At 46.0% G+C, this 22,882-nt stretch overlaps 1 protein-coding gene across 1 annotated transcript in view; it reads left to right on the forward strand.

The window, feature by feature from the left end:
• Positions 1 to 2,187: 2,187 nt before the first annotated feature.
• Positions 2,188 to 22,882, forward strand: part of LOC135809886 (unconventional myosin-IXa-like) — a 31,148-nt gene continuing 10,453 nt past the window's right edge. The window contains exons 1-17 of the mRNA XM_065323330.1: positions 2,188 to 2,981; positions 4,050 to 4,127; positions 5,678 to 5,854; positions 12,135 to 12,209; positions 13,767 to 13,837; positions 14,416 to 14,524; positions 15,762 to 15,891; positions 16,292 to 16,453; positions 18,559 to 18,680; positions 18,842 to 18,973; positions 19,627 to 19,737; positions 20,813 to 20,905; positions 21,039 to 21,094; positions 21,617 to 21,832; positions 21,970 to 22,038; positions 22,218 to 22,332; positions 22,610 to 22,797. Of these exons, the coding sequence (XP_065179402.1) occupies positions 2,613 to 2,981; positions 4,050 to 4,127; positions 5,678 to 5,854; positions 12,135 to 12,209; positions 13,767 to 13,837; positions 14,416 to 14,524; positions 15,762 to 15,891; positions 16,292 to 16,453; positions 18,559 to 18,680; positions 18,842 to 18,973; positions 19,627 to 19,737; positions 20,813 to 20,905; positions 21,039 to 21,094; positions 21,617 to 21,832; positions 21,970 to 22,038; positions 22,218 to 22,332; positions 22,610 to 22,797 (2,273 nt within the window). The 5' untranslated portion in view covers positions 2,188 to 2,612. The remainder of the gene's footprint in view (positions 2,982 to 4,049; positions 4,128 to 5,677; positions 5,855 to 12,134; positions 12,210 to 13,766; positions 13,838 to 14,415; positions 14,525 to 15,761; positions 15,892 to 16,291; positions 16,454 to 18,558; positions 18,681 to 18,841; positions 18,974 to 19,626; positions 19,738 to 20,812; positions 20,906 to 21,038; positions 21,095 to 21,616; positions 21,833 to 21,969; positions 22,039 to 22,217; positions 22,333 to 22,609; positions 22,798 to 22,882) is intronic.

The following is a 22,882-nucleotide window of genomic DNA, read 5'->3' on the forward strand; positions in this document are numbered from 1 at the left end:
TCTTCACTGGACACTAATCTAGCTATTTCTCGTCCACAAGTATACAAAAGTAAGCTGAGCCGGAGTGAGAACAACAACAACACTAGGATAGCTGCCCGAGTGCCCGGTATGATAGCGATTGTCCCTGTCACGGCGCATTCAAACTGACGTGAACCTACAGCGTGAAACCGTGAATGTCAACTACACGTCAAAGACTAGTAGACAAGACGTGAGAATTAATTGTGGAAGCGTGAACCTACAGTTGTTTAATTAAGGAACAGCGTGAAACCGTGAATGTCAACTACACGTCAAAGACTACATAGTAGATGCTAGTACAATAGTCATGTACTTAGTAGACAAGACGTGGGAATTAACTTTGTGGAAGTGTGAAACCATGGCCATCGACACGTCAAAGATCAAGCGTCCACGAGGACGACCGAGGCTTCGGTGGATTGATGTGGTGAAATCCGACATCTCCCCTCTCGGACACACGCTCGAGGATTGCCTCAACACTGCACGGGACAAAAAGCTATGGCTGGACTTCATTGACAAATGTATAATATTATCGATGTAAAAAAATGGCATGTACTTGTCATGTGCTAGAACCTGTATATGGTTTTTTCGTATGCTATTCTTCCTGCTGCAATCTATTTCATGATGAAACAGTTGACAGATGCGTGTATTTGGGAGACATGCGACCTGTACTATTATTATTATTAAGTGTGAAACTTTTCAATCCAGAGGTTAAGTTGCACGTTAGCTCGAGATGCTCGAGTTCGACAACTATCATCTCCAGCAGGAAACCTTGCCAAACGACCAAAGATCATTCGCAGCTACATGTATTGGGTATCCAAACTTCAAAGGCACATTTTGCTTTGGAGGTTTGGGTGACTTATACTTCGAGTACTGTAAGAACGTCTTTTGCATAGCTTCGGGAATAGATGTAGCTGTGGATCTGGACTCTGGAGAACGCTTTGGATCGAAGAAGACTCCTGACACGACAAGAGCAGCAATTCTCGACATTTTTCCAGCTCAACTTGATTCCGAATTCCGAAAGATGAATCCTGTAAACCTAAAACTAAAACAAAATACAAAGCGGAAACTCTGGCCCAATTTTCCAAAACTCGCGTTGGATGAAACTAACTTCATTGCTTGGGGTTTTGCGTGCCAGGGTGTCATGGGCTGTCACGACTATCATGATACTTTTAAGGCTCCGGTCCAGTGTTTGGTGCATCATTTTCTATCCTGGGCATACTATCACAAATTCACAATCATGTTTCAAACTTCGGCGTCCCGCGAGTCGCGACCACACCGTATTGACATTTTCTTCTCGATCAGCGCATTGCAGGCATCGTGCGTGCCGTCAGTCACTTCGCGTGCCCCAGGGAGCCGTGAAAACCCGGGCTTTTGGGACTCCCTGGTATGGTGTGCACCAACCGACACGCCAAGGGAGCAACAAGCAAGCAGTTGGCAAAATGGAGGGATCTCTGTACCAGGTCGCACTCAAAGCGCACAACAATGCACCAGAAATACAAACAAAAACATACCAACCGTGGCTGTGAAGCTCCCCCAGGGTAAACTTCATGTGACCAGCTTGCTATGATACTAGTAATGACCATGATGACAACTATTTCCGGCGCCAGTTTTTAACGTCAGTGTAAATCCGCCAAAGTAGTGCTGCCACTACAGAGTATACGGTCACAAAGTCTTTCATGGAGCGCTGACGACAACCGAACGAAGGGGTCAAGTCGCTTCCGGCAGTCTGTAGGTTTTCTTCTTCGGACCTTCGTACTGCACGCGCTTTATTTTTTTACGTAATCCGAAAACTGAGGAAAAACTGATGAATGCTTCTGCTTGGTATGCAGTGTCAGTCCACGGATCATCATGATCATGGAGGGCTAAATTTTGAACTGCTGTATTTTGTAAAGTCTGTAAAATCCACCCTAAACCTCAACCATGCACTCAGTTGAATGGTTGTGGTTCACCCCGTGCATGCCCAACAAGATTACAAACTGACTACATGAGTCATGATGTAGATCTACACCAACGTAACGTTCATGCATAGTCATTGTGGGGGAGACATGTTGATCTACAGTTATCAATTTTATCCAACAATAACAAAAATGAACAAGGTCTGAAGTGAAGGCAGTAGCGCTAGCTCTCGATGGCGTAGGGTTTGTGCTCACGGCTGTGCTGCTGTATCGAACTAACAACTTGATTGTAACCAGATCGGGATGTGAACAACCGCCCAGAACGACCTAGCACTGGCTCTGTCTGTGCCTGGTGAGCGTTTGTCGAAGAAACTTCAATGCGAACAACTTCCGTTGACCGTTGCCCATGGACAAGGGGATTCTCAGGCACCGAACCTTTGCTCCTTGCTCGCGGTAATTCTCTACGTATGGCCTATCCGACCCGTTGGTGCGTGTATCATCCATCACCTTCGATGATGCTCAGACGCGCGAAGCATCAAGAGAACAATGTGCTTGCAAAAGGCACCACTTTAGACTATAGATCTATGCTGGTACGGAGCAAGTCCAAGGTTGACTGACGAAATATGTTGTCCCTTCGACTGCCGATGTAGTTTCAGCTCAGCAATGTAATGTTGGGTGAGGGTAGACGGAACGAAGTCAAACATGGATAACCTGGCGGAGTGTTCGAACCTTACCGAAGAATCACTCCTGCAGGCGTTGCTCACTCGCTTCTACGACCACAAAATCTACACGGGGCTCGGAGAGATTCTTGTGGCGCTGAACCCGTTCCAAACGCTCGCCTTGTACGGCCAGGACGCGGCTCACGCATATTGTGGTTCTGCCGTTGCTACCAAGTTGCCTTCGCAGGAAGCCGAGGAAGACCAAATCGCTGACAGAAACCAGCCGCATATCTTCAAAGTGGCTGGCCAACTCTACTCGAACCTAGTGCACCACGGCGAATCACAGGCGTGCATCATCAGCGGGGAAAGCGGAGCGGGAAAGACAGAAGCCTGCAAGCACATCGTACAGCAGGTATTTTGGCCCTGTGTTGTGTCACAGTGTGCGCATTGATGTGCAATTGCCGTGACCAACGTCCATCATGCCATTCATGACCCATGTAGTCTGGCGCATGGCTGCAGACGTGCAGTTACATGCATTCTTTTCGGTTGTATTTGTAATCACTGTGTTTACACAGCAAGCAACAGGGTGGCAAGCTTGATGTGGTGACGCTGCTGCATGCAATGACTGTAGTCTGGGGGTAGTGTGGGGTATTCAAAGTTGGAACAGTGATGGGAAGGAACCCCAAAGGGGAATGTGTCAGTTTGATGGCCTTTGCAACAATTATGGGGCCTTCAAGAACTCTCCCATAATATAATATTGCCAAAATGAACAATCAGCTGATGCTAAGGAACATCGTAGAATCCCGTCGATAAGCCCATGGGCATATCTGTTTCACAATGACATTTCGATGGGCTTATACAAGAACATGAGAATGGGCTTATACGCGACACCAAAATTGTGCTATTGAAAAGTGCCAAGGAAGTGAGAATTATATTGCTGTCGGAAAACCATTGTGCAAACAAAAACAACCGATGATTGTGTTGAAATGTCCAAAAACAAAAACAAAACTACATGTACTACGATATGGTACCACCTAGGCCCATGGGCTTGCACAACAAAGCTTCGCGATATTCGAACTTAGCCTGGTCTTATGCACGGGTATGGGTGTATACGCGGGATTCGACGGTAGTCTATGTACAATCAAACCTCTTTAGGACGAACATCAAGGGACCGATGATATTCGCTCGCAATAACGGGAGGTCTTCTTTTCCATATGTCTTACCCAGTGAATACACAGGGTTTTATCCAATGCAGCTACGAATACTAGTTCTTCTTAGGCAAACATTTTGTCCCATCAGTGTTCTTCCTAGCGAGGTTTCACTACACATGCAGTTGTTACTCCCAAGCTCATGTTTGGTATGGATCCGGTGTGATGGTATTTAAAAGATGTAATCTGTTTGAAATTGATGCTATTGGTGTACGTGGAACGATTATTTTTCCTGATCACCCACGCCATGCCTATTCTCGCCTCTGGTTCAGCTGACGTTCATCAACTCTTTAAGATGCGGGCCGGGTCCAATTCACCATGTCCAGGAGATTTCAGACAAGCTTATCCAGGTAAGGCTTGTCGGTAGCCTGAGATGTTGAGCTGGTGACAACAGAACAATAGGTGGTCACATTATGTAGAATATTCTTCCATATAATGAGTCGATGATGAATCTAATATTGACTGAGTACAAGGTCAATATAGGAAATAAAAGCCGAGGTCTTTTACGAGGTTTTTATTTCCTGTACTGACCAAGTATGAAGTCAATTATTAGATTTATCACGACAAACAGGCCGTATTTCAAATTCCAAAACGATAACCTCATGAATCCCGGTTTTATGATTGCACAACCGTTGCACCACCACCTACTCATGCAATGACAATGCTGCACTAGGCACCGTTCAACTGCGCAACCCCCAAGCAGTCAAATATAAGCAGTCAATATAGCCCTAAGGAGTGAAATATGCAGGCATATTTGGCTGCTTAGGTATGGCAAAAATCTATGTGAGTCAATACTAAGGGAGTGATAAGCAGCAATACTGACGCAGATGACACTGTTCCCTAAATATACAATTGTCGCAAAAGAAATCCTGGCTGAGCTCCTATAGTGTATGTTTTTGTGCAAAGCAGCATGGGCTGATCACGTAACGCCAGTTTCTGACACCCACGGCATGTTCGATATTTGCATGTGTGACATATCAGGATATGAAATATTGTTGGGTAAGTATGCATTTAAAAGCTTCTGCTTCTTCTTTGATCACCTCTTTTTTTTACCAATACACATTGCAAGGCGGTGGTCTGCCCCAATGGCACAGCCATCTTGTTTGTCCTCAACCATTACTCGGTGCTCTCCATACCATTCTGCTTCTCTTCCTTCATTGTGGGGTTGTGTTCAAGGGTAAGAATGACAGGAAAACGTTGCCGTTGCTGAAGTACAGTGAAACTTTAGCATCTGGTCCCTCTTAGTGCCGTAAAACCTGTATTCTATAACCGAGTACAAGTACTGTAAACCGCCCAATATTCGCGTCACTAAATCTTCACGATTTCTTGGAACCAGCAAGTTTGCGATGGCAAAAGTTCGCGAAGCACCGGGGCCACCTACATACACCCACTGTTGAAGCTTGACTTCACGCTGGTTAATGTTCACGTTACGATCTTCTCGCGAAACTAGCGAACATTAATCATTAATCTGTCGCGGATATTAGATTAGGCAGTTTACAGTACACTATATCTGTGGCCACATGACTTGTATTAGTAGAGTGCATGGTCTTACAAAACACTATCTTCACATGGTACAGAGGCTTCACTGGAGCCTATTAACCATATTCATTAGCCGAGGGAATGGAAAAGGGGAAAGATCTTAAAATCTCCAAATTTCTACAATTGGGGTTTCATCAGGGAGACTCACACGGAACAAAAAAAGTACATTTAAAATTAACCCATAGAATGTGATATCCAGGGTACTTTGTACTGAAGTATTTCACTGTAATTCAATGAACTCTACTCGCTCTGTTGTCAATCTGTTACCAATGCTACTTGTCCAAGATATGTTATGCTTGAGCAGTGAAGTACTGCATATTGAGTGTTATTACGTTTTGTTGTGGCACTGTGTTCTGTGCAGATGAATCCCCTGATGGAAGCATTTGGCAATGCTAAGACATCATTCAATGACAATAGCAGTAGGTTTGGCAAGTATGTGCAGCTGTGGACAGACCGTGACAATGGCGACTGTCTGTGCGGTGCAACCGTTGATCACTACCTGTTGGAGAAGTCACGCGTCACAACACAGTGCTTCAGTGTAAGTGGCGTACTGGGGTTACTGCTGAGTCACTTCTCTCTTGCTCTCCCTATAATATATGATGGACCCAGCAGCAGGCCTGTTCCTATAATGGGTCGGTTTGGGTGTTCTCCCTATAGCGGGTCGGTTTGAGTCGCATATATGGACAGCTCAGAGTGCACAGTGCGAGAGGTGCATATCGTATGCCTTATAGACACAAATATTTAGCTGGGCTCAGAGTACACAGCGTCATGCACACTCTGTGCTGAAAATAAGCAAAAAAGCAGATGTAGAAGGTCAACTAACGGAGAACTGTGCTTCGAATAAGCAAAAAGCAGATGTAGAAGGTCAACTAACGGAGAACTGAAGATCAGGGGATCAACTAAAGGTTATGGCTACGCAATGCATACCGGTATCAGAATATTCCCGTAATCTAAACAATAAAATTAATGCCGTTGCGCTACACGTCCAGTGCAGAATCTACGTAAGTTTGGCCTCTGGAAATACACCTCGTACGGAGTTTTCCCGTGTAGGCTTCTGTGGACGCGGTTGTTGTAGCTGTAGTAAAACAGCGGCAGACGATCAGGCCAATTTTTATCTTCCAGCAGGTCACGTCTTAGGAATTGCGCCAGTGTCTGGTTGAAGCGCTCTACCCGGCCTTGACTTTGTGGGTGATACGGTCGGCCGTTGATCTTTTGTGCCCGCATCTCGTCCATGAGTGCCGACAAATCACCATTGTTGAATTCTTTCCCGTTGGCCGTTTGGAGAATTCTTGGAGGTCCGTACAAGTACATCGTAGAAAGGATCACGCGGCACACTTCCTTCGCAGTTTTGGCTCTGATGGCACCACCCATCGCGAATCGGCTGTGACAGTCCACAATATTACAGACGTATTGGAAGCCTCGACTCGCTGGGAGCTTTTTCAAGTCCATTTGCCAGCGACTGTTCGAGTAAGTGGCCTTTATTGTTCTTCGTACCAACGCTGTCTTAGGCAGAGGATTCTGTCGGGCACAGTGCTCACATTCGAGTGTTTGGCGCACCAGTTGCAGGACTGTCTCTCGGATGATAGGATAATACGAACACCGTAAGGATTCGTATATCGTCTCGGGTCCCCGATGATCAATACTATGTTCTTCTGCAATCTTGCTGATCAATTCCTCCCTTGAGTTGCATTTCCTGTGCGCAACGTTTAGCTCGTTTGACTTGTAATAGAGTGCGCCATCCTCGTACAAGAATCTCTCAATAATTTTCTTGACACGTTGTTCATTTAGACTTCCATAGTTTCCATCTTCTACTAGTATACACAACTAGTATACACTCATCTAGGCCTGCCCAAAACGTTTCTGTATTTCGATCTTTTGTCTTTGAATTCACCCTGCACGTTTTCCCTACTGCAATTCCACTGCCCTCCGCCTCCTTCATGCTCTCGCCCTATTCTTCCATATCCATCTTTGCTTCAGTATAATAGTAAAAGTAGTCTTGGTATGACCCATCCCTCATCTCTTTCACAAGATCAATAGTTCCTTCCGTTGCCTATCTTCGTGTGACTCACTGTGAGTGCGAAATTGAGTCCCGGGGTCATGGGGTCAATGAGGATTTCCCGGTTCTTCCATTTCCGTTATACAAGGTCATGGACCCCTTGCACTCAGAGGACCCAGTCAAGACGTCATGTGTGCACTTGCATGACTTCCTTTTTTGGTCAAACCCGCCCTGCTATAGGGAGCCGACCCGTTATAGGGGCCGACCTGTTATAGGGACCCACATATACTTCCTCCGTTAACAAAAACTTCGTGATGGATTTTGATGGATATGAAAGCGCTTAGAACGGGTCAAGAACAGTTTTTATGAACTGCAAATCACTGGACGAAGGTGATTCAGCCAATGTACAGCCTCTTGACAAGAGAAACTGTTGGCGGACTGAACAGAGAGTTCAGTTTGCGTCGCTTTCGCTCGATTCATTTTGACCTGCGTCGCTGTCGTCATCTGCTGAACGCGAGTCGTCATCTGCTGTACGCGAGTAGTCATCTCTCTCGAATTCGTTGTTCAGCTCGTTTCAGCCTTGCCTCGGCTTCTTTGATCACACTCCGATTGATGTCGCCGTCGTTCAAGTAAGTTTGCTTTCAAGCTGCGTGGTCCGCCGCGATGGCGATTACTCGTTTCCACCAGTAGTCCGCAGTCCAGGGTGCAGAATTGTGACTTTTCGTTCGCCACGAAAGGGCACCAAGGTTTGACATGACCAAATGAAAGAGCAAGAGCAGGGCTTTCCAGGCATGTGTCTCTTGATTAGCTGTGTTGGGGCTTTGTTGACCAAATCGCGACAATTGTTTTTCTACGCGTTGCCATGGCAACTGGATCATGAATTTGAATTTTGAGGCTATTGCAAGCATCATAGCGATGTTTGTGAACTGTATTCGAGCCACAGAGGCTGAGGAGAGCCAGCATACGAATTTTTACTGAATTTGGATGAAGTATAGGCATGTAGAGAGGAGAAATAGTACTGCACAGTATGACACAACATGCGACACAGTTGTCATGTCATGTACTACCTTGCAGTGTGTACCTACAACCACACTATCGCATAACGGATGAGTTCAAAGCAATAATACTAACAATTATATTATGTTCTAGAATTACATGTGACAACAAAATACACAAAGGAAACCTGATGAGACGAGTTAGTTAATTACATGTATAGAGACTGTTGAGTCACCTCCACCACAGTGTATAGAGGCTGATATGAGAAAACCCGTGCCAAGCACACTGGAGTCGGCCTTAGAAAGAGTGCATTTACTTCAAGTGCAAGTCAACGTAATGGTTTACAGCAATGCAGTGGCTGAAAATGCAGTGTGTGTGTCAGCACCTAAACATAAAGAAATGCGGCATCAAATTTGTTTCAAACTAGGGAAATAGTTCCGCAAAATATTAGACAATGCTGATAGTTAATTAATTAACCGCTGTGTATATTGCGACCCAAAGACCAGGTATGGTCAAACAAAGGGAATGAACTATTTTTAACTGTACTTCCGCAGCGACCACAACAACACCAGGGGCATACGAAGGGGTGTTTGGGGTGCCAAAGCACCCCCCCCCCCCAAAAAAAACCGAATTCGATCTTGGTTTGCAGCTCGTTCAAGAAAGACCATAACGCGCGGACCATAACTCTACACATCGCACACTGTAGCCATCCCTGTTCGGACTTACGTGGTTTTTTATTTAAATCTGAAACCAATCTACGCGTTTTTACTTGCCCTTGACTATTTCGTCTGATGATTGGCCATTTTGGAATGGTTAGTACGCTACACAGTGAGGCACGTCAGCCTTATAATGTACATCATCCGCTTTGAATGTCTTGTTTTATGCCGTTATGTTCTCCACATGTTTCTCCGTAGAGCTGTTGTGGTTATGATAACAAAATATACCATGTGACGTTCATCCACTGTCCGTAGACGGCTCAATTTGCCGAAGGCAAAGAGCGGAATACACAGACTGAAGAACGAGCAGTTGCGGTTTCGTAACTCTCAGTTTCACGAACTAGATCGATCATCAGACGAAGATTGATACTGACCCTGCCCTGAGAGTGAGAGTAATGATATATACCATGGATGTGGCAAGCGCAGCGGACTTAGTATTAGTAGCACTCTCAGGCCAAGGTCAGTATCAATATTCGTCTGATCGGATTGATTCAGTTCATGAAACTCAGAGTTAGGAAACAACAACTTCACGTTCTTCTGTCTGTGTAATAACAAAATAATATAAATATCGGCCGACATGAAAGGACCACAATGAAGGCATGCTCTTTTGTATGGGAACGTCGAGGAAACCACCTTGATCACTATCCTGGCTACGCCCCTGAACACAGTCATCAAGTAGTTCACTGCCTACAGCAGAGAAGAAATCATCCTCAGAGGAATTCGATGAGGCAGTGAGGTCAGCAATGTGCGTCTTTTGTCTGCTTGCTACAATCCTAGCGAGAGTTTCTTCATAAGTGCATGAATGATAGCAAGACTTATGGTAGTGTACCTCTCTAGCGATCAGATTCACTGAACTGATTGCTGCCATAATCCTTTGATCTTGTCGTGTGGCAGCAGCGTTCCGCAATTATTTCTTTTCTGCTTCCACTGTCACGAGTTGAGATGTCGCCTGCTTGGTTGTACAGCTCGCTTATTTGTTTCAGCGTGCCACAAAACAGGCATATTTTTTCTTCTGGTTCAACAACAGGGGCTCGTAGCGATTGATGAGTCCTGTCCATCGAACTGCGGACTCCTCGGATGCCGTGCAGGCTGTCAGAATATTTGGCACTTGGCATTGGGTGAATACACTTCAGAGCTCTATTCGTTTCAGGTTCCGGTACAGAGGAGATAGCATCATTCATGTACCTGGCCGGCCAGCACTCGGCAGGAGCTCATCACTGCAGTTGGTATTGCCAAAATACGTGAAACCATGGCATAGGCGAGGCACACCCGATCGACCTAGAACCTAAATTCTACAGAGTACCGTCCAGGAATACGTTTTTACATCTGAAGCGCACCACGTGGCACTCGAAGTGTGCGAGATTTCAAATTTGAACTTTTGAGTGGGTTTGATGCATGCTCAAACTTACGCTCCGCGAAACTTGTGCATGGATTTGCCCCGAAGAAATTCGCCTCTATCGTGAGAGCGCCCCAGATCTAGAAGCAGTTCTCGACTGTTTTGGGTACCTCAAGGGGTCCTCTTTCAGGCCCCCACATCAAACCTTGGTGCCCCGTCGTGGCGAACGGAATTTTTTTAGGGCTACATTTTGAGCACTTGGACTGCGGACTACAGGGAGTCGTGAAACATATTTTACGACTCCCTGGTTTCATCTTTGCTCTCCAGAACTCCGCGAAACGAGGAGTAAAGGCACAGCCAAACTGATTCCATTTTCTCTAATGGATACCAGCACTGAACGGCAGTGGCTAGCAAGTCCAGTCGATTTTCCTTAGCCACGGACTGCAGACTTCTGAAAGAATGCATGGTCATCAGCACTCAAATCTGGGCTTTGCGCAGGTTGAACAAGAACTGAGTAAAGAATTATTTTCCTTGAGCCGTGCGATCGGAGCAGCTCCTTGTTCACTCGCTCATTGTGTGGGCTCGCTGCTCCGTTTTATCGCTCTCTATCACTCTTCAACGTACTCAGTACTAAAGTGGTAGAGAGGCCAAGCAGCGCAATATCCCCTCGGAGAAGTGGTATTTCAGTTTCGCTCGCCATGACTGTCATCACCTATGTTTCCACAGCGCAACCATCGATTCCGGTTCGCTTGTTGTGAAAGGTCGCTTTCCTTGCATCGTACCTCTGTCATGGCATGCCAGGGAAGGCAAAGAAAGTGATTGCGACTCATTTCACGGCAGTTTGTGCCCAAATCAGCCCCTCAAAATTCCATCACGAAGTTTTTGTTAACGGAGGAAGTATGTATGTCCCCTCTCCATACCCCTCTTTCTCCCCCCCCCATCTCTCTCTCTCTCTCTCTCTCTCTCTCTCTCTGTTTCTCTCTCTCTCTGTTTCTCTCTCTCTCTCTCTCTCTCTCTCTCCCTCCCTCCCTCCCTCTCTTTCTCTCTCTCTCTCTCTCTCTCTCTCTCTCTCTCTCTCTCTCTATCTCTCTCTCTCTCTCTCTCTCTCTCTCTCTCTCTCTCTCTCTCTCTCTCTCTCTCTCTCTCTCTCTCTCTCTCTCTCTCTCTCTCTCTCTCTCTCTCTATCAATCTATCTATTTTTCTCTCTCTTTCTCTCTCTCTCTCTCTCTCTCTCTCTCTCTCTCTCTCTCTCTCTCTCTCTCTCTCTCTCTCTCTTTCTCTTTCTCTTTCTCCGGTGCTATGTGTGCGTGTGCTTTGATTCAGGCGTGTTTTCCTGTGGGTGTTATTCTAAGTGGTAAACAAGTGTTAGCAATAGGAAACCACCGTCGATGAGTGCTGCTGATTGTATCCACTGTTTGGACAAGACACCAGGGTAGGATCGGGATCATCCTCGAATATCTTGCATACTTGCGTCAAGCCTGTGCTAGCGTGTCAACCTTGCATAACGAAAACAGTCAACCTTGCCAATAACAACCTTGGATAGAGCAACAACTCGCAAATAATTAATTGCGACACCATCTTTAAACCAAGTAACAGCTTGACTATACTTTTGACCTTGCTAATAGTGACAGATTTCAGGTAACAGCACCATTCTCATGTCGTTTTTTGCAGGGTCGACAGTATAATATTTGTGTCGTGGATGATGGCGAATACTGACTCGACATTACCGCTATTGAGCCATGTGTTTGCATTGCTGTATACATGTATGTCACAGGAACACAACTATCACATCTTCTACTTCATACTGGCTGGGCTATCGCATGATGTCATTCGCAGATTTCACCTTCATGTAAGTGTGATGGTCCCGCTTCCGTATTCCCTAGCGGCAGATGTCACGTGAATACTACAATCATCTACGACAATTCCTGAATTAGCATGCAACTAACTTGGCTATGGTTAGGACCCTGAGGTGAAATGCATTCTCTACGAAACTAGTAACCCTGATTCTTCATGCAAGATATATGCAATTTGTCTGACTCTAAAACAACCCGGACTACGTCCATATCTCCACAACAGAGCATAGAGAGAGTGAGTTACATAATGTATAGAGTCTGCAGGCCATGCTGATATCTACGCGAACAAGCACATGATAATAATAATGATAATAGCGTCTTACCGTTAGGATACAGGTAAAGGATGACGAAGTGCAACAGCAAGTGCAACAGCAACAGCGGACGATACGAGCGGAGGAGAGGAATAACTAAAAAGCCCCCGAAGCATGGCTGTACTTAGGTTATAAAGCGTTGCCTGAGCTGGACGCGATCCAGCCAGAGAGAGACAACAAGAATAGTCACAATAGTTCTGTGGTCAGAGCGAGTCTAGGCAACACATTGAGAAGCGCCAGCAGGACATGATTAATAGTGATGACGAGGAGTAGAACACATCTAACACGTGGCTCGATCTTCTAGAACCGTACCTATCATACTGTTCTAATTATTATGCATAGTCATGGTCGCAGCATTAGGGTGCATAACTGTTGTACATGTAAATGATTATGAGCACTACTGTGTACGCAGGGTCATCACATAAGTACCACGGTGGCCAAGAGTCAGCCTGTGAGATGTTCTTGATACTACAGATGTGTTTGTGGCACGAGCATTTCCACAATGGGTACAGGAAGTATCCATACATCCTCACCACACTCTCCAAGCGGTCACTGAGCTATTGGTGTAGCCCCGTGACCACTTGGAGACTGGTGTGAGGATTTATGGACATAGAGGATGGCTATGCATCTTGAGAAATGCACATATATTCCCAAAGGGCACCTGTAGAGCTGAATTTCCTCAACCACTGTGTCATGCCGCTTTATGCAGGTGACTGGAGCACTCTTCTGGACAGACCCGTCGACAAGTACCTGTAGCCTGTAACATGTAGGCATACTATTGGCAATTACGAAAGATTCATGTTATTCTACACTTCCTTCGTTCTCAAAAATGAGGCCGGTTGCGTGGATAGTGACCCAGCCAAATTTGGATCAGCTAGATCAACTTTCCAACATTGTGCTCACACTTCTAGCTTGCGGGGCTCATCATTGCCTCTACCCCCCCCCCCCTCCCCCGCCCGCCAATGGCAAAAGAACACCATGTGCAATTCAGAGCCCAGATACGGTTTTTTTCTAGAAGCAATGACTCGTCCAACACTATTCCATTTAAAAGTACTGATTCACTTGCCAGTATAGTACTCTATCAGGTGCCTGAAGCAAACCGGTCAGCAGATGTTTGACCAGATTAGTTCTGGGAACCAACGTGGAGCATTACATTTCCATTCCCCAGCCATTCATTACTACTTCAACTGGCCAGACCCGGTGGTGCTAATCAATTTTCTTGTTTTGTCTCCCATCTCGCAGGAACCAAACCAGCATTGTTATCTTCGGTCTAGCCCTGATTGCCGAGAACGAGTGGAGTCAGAGCAGTGCAGGTATGTGTGCTGGCGGTGAGCAGGCTAAATGTCAGCCAGCCCTATGCATTCTTCCTTTCCTGACAGTGGGTTCAGACAGTTTAAAACATGAAAGCAGAATCAACATCTCCCTATTTTATAGAAAGGAAAAGGACATAAGGATACGGGTTAAGAGTCCCTTATGTCCTTTTCCTTTCTACATTTATTTATGGCTCAACATCCGAGTCCCTATTTTATCTTTTTTTAACTCCTCCCTTTCAAGCTGCTTCCTTGTTCAGCCCTCTTCTTGTTTGTTCCTGCGAACACAAATTATTTAACAAACAAGCAACTGTTAGTAAACTGACGATGGCCAATGGCTGAAATGTTTGAGATTTTCTTAGCTGTTACGGGTGCTGTATTGGTCATGGAAAGCTGATACTCAAACCGGAGGGCAAGTGCCTAGGCGGGGATTCGAAAACAGGCTACAAAAGATGCATTGGTTAGTGTTGCCATCCAAACAAAAGCATGACTTACTCTGTTGGAGTGATGCTGGAACAACAGAAAACGGGCGTTTCTGCCGTTCCGCTTTTCTCACTCTGCTTACTTCCTCTTCCCTTCAGGCAAGGATTCCAAGAGGTGGTTGCAAGCATGAACAGCCTGGGCATTCGTGAGCACACGCAGAATTACATCTTTCGTGTCGTCGGTGCTGTTCTTCTCCTGGGCAACCTGGTAAGCAATAAAATGTGCTATCTCATCCCTGGACTGGAGTGGAAACCAGTTTTCCATTGGAACATAACCTGTTTTCAAGTGTTTTGACATAAATATTTCGTCGTTGCCTATTCTGCATTTGCATGCATATTATTAGCACCTCATTGACCCCGCTCGTTCCTCATTCTTTATTCCATTTGGCCTAAGCGAAGACTAGCCAAGCTTGCTTGGCGATGTCAACGCGAAAAGGCTGATGATGATGATGAGGACATAACCTCATCCCTGGTCAGGAATGGAGCTTTCCTATTTGAATATCAGCAAATAGTTACAACGTTGGGTTAAAGATTGGAATCCAGAAGTGGTTATTGATCCAACATAATGTATCTGTCCAGGGTTGCATCGCTCTTAGCACACCCGCACATTGTGCCTGTTTGGTTCCGTAGCACCCGGTCTGACCTGTTCAGCCAATCTGGACATAGCCGGAATCTCTCTCTTATTTTTAAAAACCTGACCCCACTGATTCGTGAAGTTGTTATCGGGAACAAAGTTCATTCCTGGTCAAGTATCCAATTTGGGCCACCTGAATTCCTGCTGCTAGGGCCCTGCTGTTTCCCGGTGTGTTGTTTTAGACGCCAGTTGTGATTGTTGACTTCTGGTTTTTCAGCAGGGTTGTGTTCGCAGAATAAAAGGTGAAAGCATGTGCATGTACACATGCCTACAAGCACAGGGGTGAGAATCATGGTTAAAGCAACTCAGTTGCAGAGAAAGAAAATTTCATCATTATTAGTTTCCAACAAGTCAAGTGTCGATTATCCATACCATAGTGATGCACATAAAGGCCTATGCGCTTTTGAGTGAGGTTTTGCGTTATTTGTTATTTTTTTGCGGGTCCTTTTGTCTCACACATAGGCGCATGTGCTTGAGTTGCTACTGTACCGGTGCCTTGTATAATTATGCGAATAGTGCGATATGACATTGCACATTAAACTTTGTGAACATGGTGTTTGTATGGTGTCCGTGTGTCACGGGATGGAATTGCATTTAGGTTCACTTATAATAAGCCCATGCGCTTATTTGTGAGGGCGTGCTTATGTCCGGATATTGGCACATGCGCTTTTAAAAATGTGTGTCACTACGGTATGCATAATACACTATGCCTGTGTGTGTGTGTGTGTGTGTGTGTGTGTGTGTGTGTGTGTGTGTGTGTGTGTGTGTGTGTGTGTGTGTGTGTGTATGTGTGTGTAATGGCTTTCTATAGGAGTTTGGTGACGGCGAGGTAGCGTACTGCAACCCAACATCGGCTAAAACAATCGATGCTGCACGAGCACTGGCAGTAGATCCTGTACTGCTTTGCAAGTCATTGGTAGCCTCAACCAACGTCATGAAAGGTGAGAAGCGTTGCTTCGGGTAGATGTTCCAAGTAGCGAGCTTTGCCACAAAACAAGAAGTGAGATTTTTGATAGTAACATTTTAGGGACTTTGGAGCTCACTCCTCCTGCTGACTACTCTGACAATCGACTGATTCATGGCTGACGCCCGGAGCATATTCGACGAGAAGGTCGTGTATTTCATTGAGTGACTTTCTAAGTATACAGGATGTTCGTACTATGCAGGGCACGAAGCACACTAGTACTACATATTGGCTTCTTTCTTGTGACCCAGTGCAGAAGAGTTGAATATGTTCATATACATTTTACTTGCCCAGAACATCCCCTCCCTACCCTCCCGCTGCCATTCGGACATTGAATCCTCCCCATTTACTTGTTTTGACTATGCTAATGGGAGCAGGAGAAGTCATCTCGTCGCCCTTCACACCGGCCAAGGCGCAGGACTGCCGAGATGCAGCTGCAAGGGCAATCTACAGCAATTTGTTTGACTACATCATTAGCCTGGTCAACACCAACCTTGCCACACTTTTCGAAGCCCGTAGCAGAGAGATGGGAAGCATTGGTGAGTCAATATCATTGTGTTTTTGATCTACTTTTCTTACAGTCAGAAAAGAGACACGGCGCCATTGCTTATAAATCTTGCTGACAACTTTTTTCATGTTGTTCAGCTCTGGGTTATGATTCACAAGTTCTGTCTACTCTTTAACGCAGTAGTGGTACAAATGACCCTTCATGGCTTTGTGTACTTGTTCCGCGTCAGCGATATTGCCGCTTATCTTTCAGCTTTGTTTATATGTTACCAATGCTTACTTGGCAGCCCATTTCATCCCAATTTTGGTTAGCAAGTTAGTTTGCTAGTACCTGAAAGGTCTAGCTAGAGTTCGAGTGGATTTCGAGAGCGACAGGTGGGTGATTCGGATTGATGCAGCGCCACATCAAAATAGATTATCTTGTAACGCTGTGCAGGCAAGAGCAGCGCAAGCCACAAGAAAGTAATCGGCTACTCGGAATAGCTCCATTTTGCTGAACGGCTGAGATCGCTCACCTCAGGGATCGCTCATCAAGCTGAGATCGCAGCTCCCTTACCTCCAGCTCAACGCTCGGAGTATCCAGCGCGTCGTGGAGATTTGCAAGTACTGTACGCGTCGTCGTCGTCGTTCAAAATAAAATCTTGCAAAGAACGGCGTCTGATTTGAACCACCGATGATGAGGATTCTTTAGGGAAGATCTTCACCTCAAAAAACAGACAGGGTGGTCGATGTCTGCAGCTCTGCGTTCAATAAACAGTTTCAACTGCTCGCTCTGCATCTCGGGGAGCAGGTTCCCAACGAAGAAAACTGACTTTTTCTGCGTGGGCTTAGTATTCGTGACCAGCCTCCAGGAAGCTTCGACATCGTCCTGCATATCCTCAATTTTTTTGAGGCGATCGACGATCTTCTGTGCAGCACTTGATTTCAAATGTCCCTCTGCACGTGCTCCTGGGTCATCAAGGCCAAGGTCCGATCTCTGCGTAGACCGTCTACGGGGTTCATGAACCGAGTCAACGTCCTCGCACGTGGAGGTGGCTGCTGAAGCTTCCAGATCCGGTTGAGCACGGCTGTCTTGAGATGTTGGCGCATTCGTAGATCGTACGGACTTTGCAGACTCAGCTTGAACTTGTTCACCAGCTTTGAAACTGCTCCGTGCGCGGCGTGGCTTTCCCTTGCTCATTGTCTCGTCATGGCCGACTGCCTTCGCTGCCGCCATTGAATACGTTGGTGATCCAGATTCCATAACTACCTCCTTCAGGGAGGAAACTAAACGGGTGAGGTCGTCGATTTTACTATTTAATCTTTTCTCTCGATCGGCAGCAAGACTACGTTCCATTTCCATTACTTCGAGGATTTTTAAAAAATGGCTTTCACATGTTGAGCAAGACTGACGGACAGAATCTTTCCTCACGGGGTCTGGAACACCAAACTGATCTTCCACTATGATATCACCACATACACTTGTGTCCATCGTGCTAAGCCAGCCCCCGAGGGGCAAAAACTGCCAGATTTACTGAAAACAAGCGGAGCCCAAAAATGGCACAGGCAGTCGTGCTGCCCACGCAAAGTCCAATAAAGAAGGTGACCGTCGCGGTCGACTTCTCTTTAGAAAATAGCCAGGCAGCGGAGAGGAAGAAAGATGAGCTTGCAAAAGCAAGAGAGTCGATCCCGAGCAAAAATATTTGTCACCAGCGCCGACAGCAGCGACGAGGAGGACCGAAAAAAGTAGGAACCCTTCCTTGGACAATAAATTCCTCGCAGCTAGTTGTCATTCAATACCTTACCGTCCATTGTACCAAGTTTTATCACTTCAAGTGCACGCGTTCATGTCCAAAGTATAAGTTCAAATTGTTGAAAGATAAGCGACAATATTGCTGACGCGGACCAAGTATATGTGTATATGTGTATGTGTGTGTGTGTGTGTGTGTGTGTGTTTGTGTGTGTGTTTGTATATGTGTATTTACTGGTTTGAGGGAAAGAGACAAACAGGAAAAGTCTGAAGAAAAAATTGACTGTCACCACCAGGACTCGAACCAGGGACCCTCGCTTGTAGCCAACGATGCTCTAACCACTGAGCTATATGTGTGCGTGCGCATGTGTGTGTACATGTGTGTGTTATGCCTAATGATGTATGAAGGTATCCTGGACTTGTTCGGCTTTGAAAACTGCGAGACAAACAGCTTTGAGCAGCTATGCATCAACCTTGCGAACGAGCAGCTGCAATCACTGTTCAACAAGAAAGTGTTCGAGTTGGAGAAGGTGAGCCCTTGATTTGTTTTCCTGTGTGATGACATTCCCCAGACTGTCTTCGCCTAGTCGCGTGCATGTGTGATATGAGCATGCGGGGTGTTGTGTACAGAAATTCCTGTGTTCGTAAGTTGCTTTGTGCCACTGCAATCTGTGTACACCGCTGGTCACAGGCAGAGATGATCAAGGAAGGTCTCCAAGCCGTGGACGTGACGTTTGAAGACAACAGCGATGTGATTGCACTCATTGCCGCAAAGCCCATCAGTCTACTTGCAGTCCTGGATGAGCAGAGTGTGTTCCCAAAGGTAGACATGCACTACTATAAGCCTGCTGCTCATTGCCAAATGAAGAATGTATGAATAATGTGTGAAAGTAAACTGGGATCAGCAATGCACTGTTCGACACCCTATACAGCCATCCCCAGGTGGATGTGTGGGGTGTTGGTCGGCGGTAAAAAGTAAAAGTGCAATGAACTGCTTGTGGTCTGGTTGTTGGGTGAACAAACCATGAATGAAGGTCCTCATAAATAGTTCATGCATTCCTGTGTGGAATGAGATTTTTCTCCAGCAAAGAGTGAACAGCATGTCTACGCTCACGGAAGCAAAGAGCATAGTGTAAACAAAGGGTGATAATTTACGTTTTCATTTAACTATGAAACAGACACACCGACACGTTTTGTGGCAATGGCATACACCGACACAACCCACAAGTTGTTGGGGCAGGGGCATGCTCAGAGTCTTGCTTGGTGGGGTGTGATTGGGGTTGTTGCCGGTTAATTTGCATCAGAATGCATCACCTGTGCAGGTGTGGTGCACCAGCTCACAATGCTGGGTTGGCAAAAAAGTTGAAAAAAACCTAAATGTCTATATCTCTCTGTCTATGGGCAATGGTCACAACGCGAAGAGTATCGCCATGTTGGTTGTACGATGACTATTGTTCTCCTGGTGATTCTGAATAGGCCACAGATAAAATCTGTTTGGAACGCTTCTCAGAGCGATTCTCTACTCATCGGAGATTTACTCTATCCATGGGCACATCTGAGTTCTGTATCAACCATTTTGCTGGCAAGGTAAGAACTCGACCCCTACAATGCTTATCAGGGGGTTGAGCATACGCTCACGCCTCGGCTACCCGGACACCAAAGTTACGGGCACTTTGGTGTACCATGCACCCTTTGGGCGAGTTTCAGTATAAATATTACTACAGTGCTGGCAACTGAAATCCGACCCCCTGAGCGGTGCGCTCACATCGCAAAGAATGTGAACCCACCGCTCAGGGGGTCAGATTTCAGTTGCCAGAACTGTACTATCATGTACTCTTTCTAGAAGAACAAAAAAGACCGAGGACCAAGGAACTGCAAGTCACGCTATACTGTCCACTAATTATTATTATTATTATTATTTGCCTCTCCGCGTTTGCATCAGGGTGTGTTACTACAAAAATCAACAAATCGACATAATACACATCCACCCCTAGCATTCGCTCAGGCCGCTCAACAAGTCAAAAGACAATAAGGACAAGAGAAAGCGAGGGAAGGGTCACAGAGCAGCGGGGTCGAAGGCAGGAAAAAAGAAACAGGAGGCAAAGGATATTGAAGAAATATATCAGATTGTCCATTGAATTCACCATACATCATGTCATGTTCCGTTTGGGCAAATCTGGGCATTCCTCTGCAGGCTCAGGTGCGGAAAAGCTGCCGCCATACTGCTCTGTCCTCTGCCAGGTCCCTGATGTGTGAGAGATCTTTATCCGTCTGCAGCTTCATTCCCTTTGTTGCGAGGTCCGTTCTCAGTATTGTCGGGAGTGTGGAAGGCGGCCGGCCACGGAATTTTTTCTCCTCCTTTGTTTGCCGGAAGTATGATGTCATAGCCATTTGTGCTGGGGACTCCTTGTCCAGTCTGCAGATGTGACCGAGTCCACTAATACCACCTATAAATTAATCCTTGGCTCTCCATCCGAGTCTATACATGTACTCTTTGGTCACCTTTTTGGAAATAGTGATGCCATATGCAATATCAATGACCTTTCCACATCAAACATGTAACATGGTTCTTCCTGCACCTGGCGTGTTTCATATGTATTGTGCATGTAAACGTGAGCCGGTCAATTTCTGTTGGTTCACTATGCTTGCCGTGTACCTGCAGGTCACGTATAATGTGAGAGGGTTCCTGGAGAAGAACCGGGACACCCTGGCGCAGGATATCATCGATCTCTTCTGCAACAGCCGCTTTGGTCTGGTGAGTCTCGTTTGGTCTGGTGAGTCTTGTTTGGTCTGGTGAGTCTCATTCACTGTGAACCACTGCAGGAAATTTGGATGTCTTAAAATCTCACGGCGGAAGTCATACACCTTGCTTGTGCTTTTTACCGCAGCTCCGCACCTTGTTCTTGAATGGCGAGGCAGCACAGCAGGAGAATACCGCCAAGAAGTGAGTCCTCCATAGCAAATAATGATAAACTCTGTACACTAATCCATTTCCGAAACGTCCTCCTGAAACCAAACCGTCGTGACATTTAATTCACTTTCTGAGGAGTTTATGTAATACCGTATTCAAGAATTTTGGCAGTGGAACGAAAAGTTCAAGAACACATCAAGAATGTGAGTGGATGTACTTCTTTCAAGCATGTACACCATTGAACAATTGATATACGCACTATTTGAGTCTCGCTCGGGGTTACCATCGCTCGATTCCCCCAGAGCTCAAATCACCAGAACTAACAGGTCAATCAAAGTTGCGAATTATTCTTGTTTCTGGAGGAAATACTTGCATCTGCTAGCTTTTCTACTTTCATGCTCACGTAACAACCGACTGCTTGGGGGTATTGCGCCACATGATGCTGCGTCGAATGTGGTTCTCTCCATTTAGAGCTTTAGCATTTCCCTCCAACATTAGGAGAACTAGGAGTTATATGTCTTTGCTCATGACTTCTTCCAATTTCTGCCATTATAGGGCAAGTCGGACAAAGCAAGCCCCAACGCAGCCAGCGCAGCATCGTTTCAGGTCATCGTTTCGCAAGCAAAGTTACCAGGTGCATCGAAGACCGTCCAACTCCGTCATGCGAAAGCAGTCCACGCGGAAGAACAAGGTCACGGTCGGCACCCAATTTCGACTCTCGCTTCGCCAGCTCAGTGCCACGTTAATGGCAGCTGAGCCCGTCTTCATCAGGTAAACGTGCGATATTGTTCCACTAAACATCTTATCCCCAGTTACCCCGGAATGAGTTACTTGTCATCTAGTGTTTTGAAGGAGGCATGTGACTATTTTTTTGGTCTTTGTGCATCTTTTCGTGTTTGCTTGGTCAGGTGCATCAGGCCTAACCTTGGCAAGAAACCCAGCTGCTTTGATAGCAACTATGTCGCACGTCAAATCAGGTAACATATTTATGATTAAACTATCCCTGTGGGTCCGGTTTGAAGACAATTTGACTGCTCCACTGCTAGTGTAGGACATAACTCTAGGTGGTTCTCCTTTGCCATATCCTGCTGGCATGAAAAGTGCCAAGACGCTCCAATCGAAGACATTCTGCTGTTTTGCCTACACTCCCTCCCAGACAAACTGGTCTTGTCGAGACCGTTCGGATTCGAAGGGAAGGGTACTCTTATCGTCCGACATTCGCCGAGTTTCTCCGTGCATACCAAGGAATTGCGTTTCCCTACACTGACAAGGTGAGAGGTTCAGGTGGATATAACCCGAGCATCGGAATTTTAAACAGGCCTGTATTGGCTGCATTTCTAAGTCAGCTTGATCACGAGAGTTTTTACTTTTTAGCCACATGGGCATTTTCTGCCGTGTGACATGACACTGATGGGGATTCACTGTATGCAGAGCTGAAAACTAGAGAGCGGTAAAGAATTGGATTGCCTCTCATGTATATTATTATGGTATTGACCGGTACTCGAGCTGTTCTCTTTTGCCACACAATGTTCCCTTTGTATATCGCAGGTTGCTCCGAGCTTGAAGTCTTGCTTTGCCATTCTGAATGGCGCCGGTCTGACATCATGGCACCTGGGTAAAACCCGAGTGTTCCTTAAGTACTACCATGAGGACCACCTGCTGAAGTGTTTGACTGACCAAAACCAGTGGGCCATCGTTCTGCAGGCCAACTGGAGAAAGGTTCTAGCACAGAGAAAGTAAGCTGTCAACAATGCACTAATGCTGCGATCAGCTCCCCCACCCTCCACGTATTACCGATTTTAGTGATCACTAACAAGTTGA

Source organism: Sycon ciliatum, chromosome 2 (genome assembly GCF_964019385.1).
Source record: "Sycon ciliatum chromosome 2, ocSycCili1.1, whole genome shotgun sequence".
NCBI classification, from domain to species: Eukaryota; Metazoa; Porifera; class Calcarea; order Leucosolenida; family Sycettidae; genus Sycon; species Sycon ciliatum.